Here is a 10,996-nt window from a genome sequence, read left to right on the forward strand (position 1 = left end):
TGCAAAAATTAAACCTTTTGGGATCTGAGGAAGAGCATTGATTTCCCCACTGACAATATAGTAAAGCTTTTCATTAGGTTTGTTGGGCACTGGAGTTTTTCAGTTTAATCAACCCCATAAAGTTCCATCTAATCCTTCTTACAGTAAAAACACAAACAAGAATTTTGTTGTCACATGAGTCACCCTCTTATCCTATGCTGTTTTATGCTTAGATATGGATGCTAACGGGAGACAAGCTCGAGACGGCCACATGCATTGCCAAAAGCTCTCACTTGGTCTCCAGAAACCAAGACATCCACGTCTTCAAGCCGGTGAGCCATCTCCCTCTACTTCCTTGATGTTTTGGTGTAAAGATAATGAGCACATACTCAATGAAAAGACAGCCTGCACATTTCTTGCGGCTAATTTTATTGTGTGGCTCTCGAGCAGGTCTCGAACAGAGGAGAGGCCCATCTGGAGCTCAACGCCTTCAGAAGGAAACACGACTGCGCCCTGGTCATCTCTGGAGACTCCTTAGAGGTGCTACAACATAACAGAGCACATGCTGACATTGTCGTGCACAGCAGATGATGCAGTGAATGCAGCCAAATGGGCAAAAAAAAGTCTGAAAAAGTATTCCAAAACTGATACTAGAACTCACCCAAAGCCCAATGGGAATGAAGAAAAGAAAGCCACAAAAAACATAGTCATTTTTTGACAAGCTAAAAACCATTTTACTTTTGCTACTAAGGCTGACAGTTTGCGTAAGAATTAACAGCTGGGTAAGAGTTGTATATGCATTAAAAAGCTGTACAATGTCTCAGCATCTGCAAACAGAGGAGTGTAATGGATCTGTGTTTCGAGTGGTGATAGGCAAAGAAAGTGCCAAAAAGTTCATTTACTGTCTATGAGTCTGACTGTTCAATGGGACAGTTGAATAAATGTAAAATTTTAGGTGGTCCAGCAAACTCTGACTTGTCAAAAGAGGATAATGAAGACAATAAAAGCTGCACATAAAACAGCCATGTTCTTATGCAAACAACTAACAGAATTCTGAATTTTATCTGTATGTCTGTATCTTGACAGGTATGCTTGCGGTATTATGAGCATGAGTTTGTGGAGCTAGCATGCCAGTGTCCAGCAGTGGTCTGCTGTCGTTGCTCCCCTACTCAGAAAGCCCAGATTGTCAAGCTCCTTCAGCAGCACACAGACAACAGAACTTGTGCCATAGGTGAGCACACTCAAGGGATGACAGAAGGTTAAACGTTGGAGAAACAGCCTCTGGCTGGCACGTGGTCGGTCCTATCCTGCAGACGCGCTTGAAACATCTGGCGAGGAAGAGTGAATGAGGAATCGTATCACCCTCTCCAACAGCCACAGCTGAGCATGTCACCTCCAGATTGCTGTAGTTTCACTGGGCAGCTCCCAGATGTGAACCTTTGTATCTGTACAAGTTTAAAGCAGGGCATTGAACAAGTGTGGGGAAAAAGCATCTTCGCTCAAGATTATGTGCACACTCTCAGACACGCATATACGCGCACACACACACACACACACACACACAAGCTTTAAGCTGCATTATTTCTTGTGTCCACAAGATGGCAATCAAAGCTAACCTAGTAAAGTCATCCTCAATTTCTAGTGCACATGTACCTTTCAACTGATAAAGTATGTGGCTTTTTTTTGTGTGGTAGGTGATGGGGGAAATGATGTCAGTATGATCCAGGCCGCAGACTGTGGTATTGGCATAGAAGGAAAGGTAAGAGGCCCTGATAGCTTGATCAGTGGCTGATTCTGTATATATGTCTTGTCAAAACTTATCAGAAGACCACAGAGGATAAGTCCCACACACACAGTTGCTACTTCAGCATGTATTGAATCATTCTCTGTTCTCAGGTTTTTTTTAATGTATTTTCCCAGTAAACAAACCTAGTCTGGGAAAATACTAGGTATTTTCCCAGACTAGGTTTGTGTATGCTGTATGGAAAACTTGTTTTAAGATAAGCACTTTTTAAAATGCAACTTGACTGATTGATTGATTGATTGATTGATTGATTGATTGATTGATTGATTGATTGATTGATTGATAAGCTGATAGAATAAAATATCAGTCCAAATTAATTTGTGCAGAGGTGAGTCATGTTTGCTGAACTTGCCCCTTTTAGATGATTTAAACATGGAGTTGGAAATTATCCCAGTACACTCCAAAGGATAAAAGCTAAGTGATGCCTTAAACTCATCGAAGACTGCAAAGTAGTTGAATTTTTTTTTTATGACAGAATGTGGTCTTTCAGTTATTAAATGAAACTGAAAAGTGAACGAAAGGTTGACATATTTAGTACTGAAAATATTAAAATACGATGACATCATTGGAGCATCATAACTGTGTACATAATGCTTATCTACCCTTTTTCCTATATAGGAGGGGAAGCAGGCGTCCCTGGCTGCAGACTTCTCCATCACTCAGTTTAAGCACATTGGGCGGCTGTTGATGGTTCATGGCAGAAACAGCTACAAGCGTTCAGCAGCGCTGGGCCAGTTCGTCATGCACAGAGGCATGATCATCTCCACCATGCAGGTACGACACTGATGACAATGTTTTTTTTTTGTTTTTTTTTAATAACGGTGAAATAGAAAATGAGGCTCCTGTGATTATATTTTTTTCTTTAAATAAAGGCTGAACAGAAAATATAAAAATCTGTCAATTGATTGTGTAGAGTTTGATTTGTATGTTTATCATATTGCTCTTTGTCTTTCCCTCCTTAAGGCCGTCTTCTCCTCCATTTTCTACTTTGCTTCAGTTCCTTTGTACCAGGGTTTTCTAATGGTTGGGTATGAGCCCCTTTTCACAATGTTTGTGTGTGTGTGTATGAATGAATGCGCGCATGTTTGTGCGCGTGTGTGTGTGTCTGTGAATAATTTTGTCTCAGTGGAAGAATGTGAATATTTTTTGTTTGGTTTGTGTTTGGTTATTAATAACACAGAGCCCTTCTGGGTACATGTGGGTGACTCTGCTAGACTGTCTTTACTCTAGTCAACATCACAATGTTGTTCATTCTTACAATGTTACATTGTAGTTTTTACAGTGAACATAGCCAAATATGTATACATTAACTTGGTTTGAATCATAACAAGCTAAAATAAATCCAAAATAAACGTTCAGATTTGATTCAGTAACGATAAAAAAACATGGTTTAAATAGAGTGACTACACTGTTAGTGAGTGAGGGGTTTTTTTTTCTCTCCTTGGCGATTCTCTCCGGCAGTATCTGCTCAGTTATGTGTTAACATCTACTTCAGGTATGCCACCATCTACACCATGTTCCCTGTGTTCTCCTTGGTGCTGGACCAGGATGTGAAACCAGAAATGGCTCTGCTGTATCCGGAGCTCTATAAAGACCTCACCAAGGTACGAGCACGTTCCATGGGAGAGTCCTGTTGTCATTTATAATCCTGACAACACTGCAGTAAATGATCTGTGATGATGGGAAGACAATGGAAAAGCCATTTTTATAGGCCAAACTCTTCAAGGAGAGCTATACATATACATCAGTCTTAAATGGCGAAGACTGTACGTTTTGAATTTGCTGCCAGATAGTTGAGGTCATTTTCTTGCTCCTAAAAGGCTTATCTGGTTGTTGAATATGAAAGTATGATTAGATTATATGAAACAATAATGGCCATATGAAGAAGTTGGATCTTTGTTTCAGCAGGTAAAAGGAGAAGTTAAAAGTGTTTCAGGATTATGTTAGAAATACGGCAAAGGGCGTCCGGGTGGCGTGGCAGTCTATTCCATTGCCTACCAACATGAGGATCGCCGGTTTGAAACCCCATATTATGTCTGGCTTGGTCAGGCATCCTTACAGACACAATTGGCCGTGTCTGCGGGTGGGAAGCCAGGTGTGGGTATGTGTCCTGGTTGCTGCACTAGCGCTTCCTCTGGTCGGTCGGGGCACCTGTTCAGGGGGGAGGAATAGCGTGATCCTCCCACACGCTATGTCCCCCTGGTGAAACTCCTCACTGTCAGGTGAAAAGAAGCAGCTGGCAACTCCACATGTATCGTAGGAGACATGTGGTAGTCTGCAGCCCTCCCCAGATCGGCAGAGGGGGTGGAGCAGCGACCGGAATGGCTTGGAAAATAGGGTAATTGGCCAAGTACAACCTGGGGAGAAAGGGGGGGGGGTATAAATAAATAAATAAACGAGTCTTTCCCGAAACCGTCAATGGTGCTGATAGAAGTGCTCAACTAATGAGGAGCGGAATATCAATACAGAAGCAGGAAAAAAGTTTTAATACATAGCAGTACAAGCCTGTTTCATACATCGCGCACTCATCATGCGCGACGCATGAAACAGGCTTGTACTGCAATGTATTAAAACTTTTTTTCCTGCTTCTGTATTGATATATATATACGTGTATATATATATATATATATATATATATAATATTCTGCTCCTCATTTGTTGAGCACTCTTACCAACACCATTGATGGTTTCCGGAGGGGAAAAAACACTATATATGTGTATGTATATATATATATATATATATATATATAGCACAAGTAGGACATTTGTGTTTGGTAGATTATTTCTTTGTTGTAACAATGCTTCTTGGCAATAAATTTTACACCGTTGGAAAGCCTGTTTATTTCCCTTTTAAATGGTGCCACATTTGTAAGGAACATGCATTTGTGGGATGAGCAGCAGAGCTGAGTATGGGGGTTGCGCCCATGAAAAATTTGCCGAATCTTCTCTGCCAATGCCAAACAGCTTATTTTGCTGTTGCTATTGACTCTTGTTTTGAGCTTCTGGTACCCCAGGTGCTGAAAATCAGTTGCCTGGTATAAGATTTATTGCCAAGAGGCATTGTTACAACAAAGAAATAATCTACCAAACACAAATTTCCTTACTTTTTGTGCTAAGTTTATATATATATATATATATATATATATATATATATATATATATATATATATATAGCAAAGGGAACATAAAGACAACAGGCATTGAAACACAAACTTGGTGAAAAATTTCTGTACAATTGAGGATTTGTCATTATATATGAATTAATATGAACATGTATAATGTCCAAACCACGGTGAACATCACAACATTAGAGCATGTTAACCTGAACATGTTGGTTAAAATGTGCAATGTAAAATGCTTTTTTTCTTTTCTTTCCGGCAGGGGCGATCGTTATCTTTCAAAACTTTCCTTATTTGGGTGTTAATCAGTGTGTATCAAGGTAAGAACATCTTCACATGCAACTCTGTTGTAACACAAATGCCTACCAACCACCTGAACACACACGTTTTATGTGCTGGAACATGTTGCAGTAACACTTCAGTACCTGGTGTCACTGACGTGCTCAACAACCCTATAGTACTACACACTTCCACCTCATCAGCACACTCGGAAATGATCAGTTTTGACCGGCTTGTGGGCTGCTCTAACAAGCCATTTTGGGTTTAAACCGATGGTTTTCAGAGAATAACTCATCAAATTCACAATTGCTGCTTCATAGTCAAAACCGCCGCTGTGACTTGAAGGAAAAGTTTATTTACCACACCACTTATGAAGCTTTCTAAACCCTGTTGGCAAAAAAACAACAACAGATGATTACTGAACCGTATTTTTATGTACCAGTGTCTGTTGTCAAAACTTCACTCCACAACCAGCATCTCATCATTTTCACTATGCTTAATACCGGCATCCCCTGGCCCCTCCAGCCTTTCAGTCAGTTTGTTTCTCAGTAGCTTAGGTTTCTCAGCGCCATCCACTTTTACATTCAGGCTTTTGTCTGTCCAGTAAATCGATATTTCTGTAATCGCTAAGCCATGCGGCGTGAGAGAAAGATCTATGTTCCTGCTGAAGCGTGACTTCCTGACAGCTCGAGCTTTTTAATTAAAGGCTAAAACCAGGTTCAAGGAAAAATAAAAGAAATGAGGTGGACATTAGATCGGGACAGGAGGAAAATATTATCCACCAATCAACTTTTAATTTATTACAGCATTTAACTCGCAGGAATGCACTGTATGAAGACTGTATGAAAAACCAATAAAGCGGTCAGTTATAGACTGTTGAGCTCAATTTGCGCTGCATTATGATTAAATGCAAGGATATCGGAATACAGTAGGCGCCCACCGATGATCGAGTGCTGGGTCCCTTTGCAAAATCCACCAGGGTGGGGGTACACTGGGACACATTGTGTGTCCTTTACATTGATAAATAATGTTATCAGATCAATCCTTATCTCCAGACAGACAGCAATCCTAATGCCATGGTCCTGGGCAACTTTGTAGAATAGACCTTGGCTGCATGGTGCTTTGAAATGCTTTCTATGGTTTCTGTTCGCTCTCATGGGTGCCAGATAGATGGGGTTTGCCTCATGGGACGCTACATTGAGTTCACATGGTATATGAGAAGTGTCTGTGCTGTTATAGAATTAGTCCAGGATGATTTGAGCCTTAAGTGCATATGGTATATCACAAAGTAGGTCAATAATACTACAGTGCTGCAATGAGTGACAGACCGTTTTGAGAGTCATGTGATGATATTTGAAAATCAAATGAGTATAGTTTGCTTTGCTTTGACTGACAGTTTACCTGAGCTAATCTGAGTGGCTCTGATGCAGTTAGCCCTGCTAGGCTGTAACAAACACTGGAAACCATTTGCACGTCTTATTTGACCCACGTCTGGAGAAGAAATAATGAAAATATTAGATACATTTAATTTTTCTTACATTTCTGGGGTTAATTTTTGATTTCAGCATCAACAGCTTGCTTTTCCTCATCATGTTACTAGTATATTGTTGGTTTTGTCATGTGTTTCAAATAACATGTGCGTGAGAAAGCCACGAAATCACATTCTTTGCCTTCAAATCTTGCTCAGCCAGTGAATCTGATTTCTATTTTGCGTAGTATGTTCTGCAGGAAATGACTTAGTAACTCATGATACGTGGTGGTTGAATTATCTCTCCTTCCTAAAATGCATGAAACTCATTTAGGATAGTGGAAGCAGGGGGCTGGCTCTGTGTGCGTGTGTGCGTGGTTGGTAATCCCTATTTTGGCGCCATCAGGTGGTATTCTGATGTACGGCGCGCTGCTGCTGTTTGAGTCAGAGTTTGTGCACGTGGTGGCCATCTCCTTCACGGCGCTCATCCTGACCGAGCTGCTTATGGTGGCGCTCACCATCCGCACCTGGCACTGGCTCATGGTGTTGGCCGAGTTCTTCAGCCTGGGCTGCTACGTGGCCTCGCTCGCCTTCCTCAATGAATACTTCGGTAAAATAACACCCCCCCCCCACACACACACACACACACACACCCCACACATACTTCCTTCCATCGATGTGGGAGGTCAGCTGTGACTTGGTGATTATGTTTGACTTGGTTGTTCTATCGGTATTGGATAGCCGAGTTGCCAGTGGGAAAAATTTCTCAATGTCAATTTAAGACCTGTATGCTAACAACAAATGATTGTGTGGGAAAAAAAACAGTTTTACATTTAACTTTCTACTTGCTGACTCCATATGTTAAATGCACAGCTCATTTCAAGAGAAACGGAGACTTGTGCTCTGCACTGCACCTGTTCCATGTTTAGTTGGATGTACTTGGCACTTAGATGCTGTGTATTACTTTGTCCCCTAGAAGTCTGTGCTTTGCTTATGTACCCTCTCTCCTTCTCTTCCTCTTTAACTTACTCTCCCTTCGTACTGCACTCACTCTCTTTTTTTACTGCACCTTTTCTTTTGCTTCTGTATGTTGTCCTGGTTGGCAGGCATAGGCAGGGTGTCCTTAGGAGCTTTCCTGGGTAGGTGTGCAGCCCTGTCTCTCCAACAACCGTCCTTAAGCCTCCACCTCTCTTTTCACTTAGTCATCTCCCCTTCTCTCCCTCCCATTCTCTCTCTTTACTCTGTGATGTTCTCTCTGCATAATTCCCTGATGCCCCTTATCAGTCATCCCTGTGTGTGTATTTTTGTGTTTTGCTTTTTGTTTGTTCACCATACATCATTGTTTTTTGCTTGGTTTCATGCCATTCCATACAGAGTTCATGTTTCTAGTGTTGTGTCAGATGTTTTTGTCAAATACACCAATTCTGAATATAATTAGTTACATGGTGATTGCACTTTGTAACATCAAGCATGGGATTCTCTAGTACCAAGCTCCATTTTGAATACATGCATTGCCTTTCGTCATACGATCATGTGACCATGAAACTACCGTTTTTGACTACTTCCGAACGTTCCTCTGTGCGTTCAGTGATCCTGCATTTGAAGATGTATCATAACGTTGTTTAACCCGCTTGTTGTCATTTCGCAGACTTGTCTTTCATCACGACCAAGGCCTTTCTTTGGAAGGTGTCGGCCATCACCCTGGTCAGCTGTCTTCCTCTGTACATCGTCAAGTACCTGAAGCGCAAGTTCTCCCCGCCCAGCTACTCCAAACTGTCCTCATGAGCAAAAAACCAAAACGCCTCGGATGGTTTCCTTTTGGTTTTGTACTCCATCCTCTCTGACCTTTCTTTTTTGCACTTTTTTAAACTCGCTGATCCCCAATGAAGGATGGGGGGGGGCTGTATAGATCGAGGGACCACTAGAACTATTATCGGAAGAGGAGAAAAGAAGAAAAAAAAGTATTTATGTTACTGGGACTTGCAATTACTTGAAAAAGACGTGAAAGCACATAATGAAAACTTAACAGAAGGTGGATTTTTTTGGAGCAAAAAAGAAAAAAAAAAGAGTGAATTCTACAACTGACTCGCTGCACTGAGGCAGTTGCAGACGAGCGGCCCCATTGCACTGGAACAGTCCTAGGACGACTTGCCTTCTGTTTTATTGCATTTCAATCAATCAGTTTCAAATGTCATTTTATACAACTTCAGTACATAACTTTCCGCTTTTCAATTTTTCTATATGGCGTTACGGATTTTTAAAGGTGTTGTTTTTTTATTATCATCGGTAATCAAAGTTGCTCTGTGTCTCTGTGTAATGTTGAGATGCTCTACTGCTCCATGTTTTTATTCCATTGCACTGTAGTATAAAAGCCTTGGTGCAGCTTTTTGCTACCACTAGTATCGTAAACCTCACTGCATTTAACTACTCACCTTGTACACACGTACATTAACCAAATATGAAAACATTTACGGCGGTTGCATTCGAAACAAGCAAATTGTAATGGCTTTGGGAATCATACCCGTGGCGGGCTTCAGTTGTACCTCTCTGCATTCGCTGCTTAACGTCCTCTACATTTTCAAGACGGTGAAAGGCGTATCGTTCTGAATAGTTCCTCGTGGTTTTAAACTTGCACTTCACCGTTTGCGAGTTAAAGGGAATTTTTGTTATTTCCATGTGATGTTTGGAGGTTGGTCCTTAGCAAACCTAACATGTGCAAGGGCTGAGAGCATTTTAAACCCCGATGGGAGCTGAGATCTGCTACGCAAGCATCAGTTCATAATCTGGGCAAAAACCAGCAGCATTTAACTATTAAACATTATAATTATTACCTGTTGTCATTGATTTGACTTAGGCATAGCATAACTGGGTTGCCGCTATGATCCCATCCATTTAACGTTGACAATTAGCACTACTTTTTTTTTCTTTATTCGTAATGTCAGTGTGGCCGCTGCCAGAGCATTTCCCGTGTCAGCAGTTCTCTGAGACACGGTAGACTGAAGACCTCCGAGCATCACATACCAATAATAAGAATTAACCTCCTTAAGGTTGATTAAGACAATTGCATTGGCAATGTATTGCACCTTGATTATCATTATCTGCATAGCTATCCATTTGAGATGTCTGTCAGTGGCTGCCAGTCCTCGTTTCAGAAGGCGGCCGCCCACCGAGTGCCTCATTATAACGTTATCGTCTCAAAACCGCCTCTCCCAGCTCTGCATGTCGGATCAAGCAGTCAGAGTTGTGTTTTGTTTTGGGGGGTTTTTTGGGGGGGGGGGTGTTTTTTTCTTCTATCGACAGCACAGACAGATCTCCGCCTCTGTGGGCTTGACCGTGTGACACACATCCTGCGGTGGTAAACGCTCTTTTCAGACAATTTTCTGACAACAGATCCATCTGAAAAGCCTCTGCACAACGTGCTGTCAAGCTCTGAAGGCTGTGTGTGATTCGGGGCCTATTTGTTTGACAACCGGTAATGGTGTGACCCTCACTGGGCCTCCGTGTGGTGTCGGGGCCTGTTGTGGACATCGCTATCTGGCTGTTGCCAAGGGAGGAATCCGTTTTCATGATTCGCTCCACGGAAAAGATGAGTGTCAAGCCTGAGCGCGTCCTGCAGCTCGATGCTGAAAGTTGTTCTACTGGACATGATGGAGAAAATGTGGTAACGTGAGCTCTTTTTCTACGTGCGTGCACACAGTGCAGGAATTAGTGTGTTTAGTCATTTGATTGCTTTGTTTGTTTGAATTTAAATCTTTCTTGAGTTAAACATGGGCTGATCACTCAGATGCAACTGCATTTAAATGGGGTTCAAATGCGGCGATGTTATTGTGTAACATAGCCTCACTACCCAAAAGAGACAATAGAGGATGACGTTTTCTAGAAGGATTTAGTTCAAATACAAGTGTGGCTAAATGACATTCAGGCAAAAATTGCATTTACTGTTAAGAATGTTTGATTTTCATTGAACCCTTCCCACTTATTCCTCTGTTTTCTTTTGTTTTGTTTTCTGTGTGTATGATGTTGTGTAAACATTCCCGTGTTGTGAACGCGCCTTTGCCGTGTCTTACACTGAGATTTCTAACATTATGAAAGGTATTTATAGTATTGTTATTGATTAATGAGCAATAAAGAATAGTAATGATCAACAGTTCCCCAAACTAAATATTTTTCTTACCCTGGGGGGGGGAGACGCTCTCATTTGGTTACACTCGCCGGTGAAAACCCTCCTCTGACCACAAGATGGCGCGAAGACCAAACACCAAAAAACTAGTCAGGAACACGATTCCTTCTCAAAGGGCACATCTACTATGGTATTTTGGTTAACTTTCAAGGTGGTTTCTCCTCAGA

The 10,996-nt window shown here is 41.6% G+C and overlaps 1 protein-coding gene across 1 annotated transcript in view; it reads left to right on the forward strand.

The window, feature by feature from the left end:
* Positions 1-10,788, forward strand: part of atp9b (ATPase phospholipid transporting 9B) — a 49,575-nt gene extending 38,787 nt beyond the window's left edge. The window contains exons 20-29 of the mRNA XM_056298172.1: positions 213-311; positions 430-519; positions 1,066-1,210; positions 1,674-1,738; positions 2,402-2,557; positions 2,747-2,811; positions 3,279-3,387; positions 5,165-5,222; positions 7,056-7,259; positions 8,298-10,788. Coding sequence (XP_056154147.1) covers positions 213-311; positions 430-519; positions 1,066-1,210; positions 1,674-1,738; positions 2,402-2,557; positions 2,747-2,811; positions 3,279-3,387; positions 5,165-5,222; positions 7,056-7,259; positions 8,298-8,434 — 1,128 coding nt within the window. The 3' untranslated portion in view covers positions 8,435-10,788. The remainder of the gene's footprint in view (positions 1-212; positions 312-429; positions 520-1,065; positions 1,211-1,673; positions 1,739-2,401; positions 2,558-2,746; positions 2,812-3,278; positions 3,388-5,164; positions 5,223-7,055; positions 7,260-8,297) is intronic.
* The last annotated feature ends 208 nt before the right edge of the window (positions 10,789-10,996 follow it).

Source organism: Lampris incognitus, chromosome 18 (assembly GCF_029633865.1).
Source record: "Lampris incognitus isolate fLamInc1 chromosome 18, fLamInc1.hap2, whole genome shotgun sequence".
Lineage (NCBI taxonomy): Eukaryota > Metazoa > Chordata > Actinopteri > Lampriformes > Lampridae > Lampris > Lampris incognitus.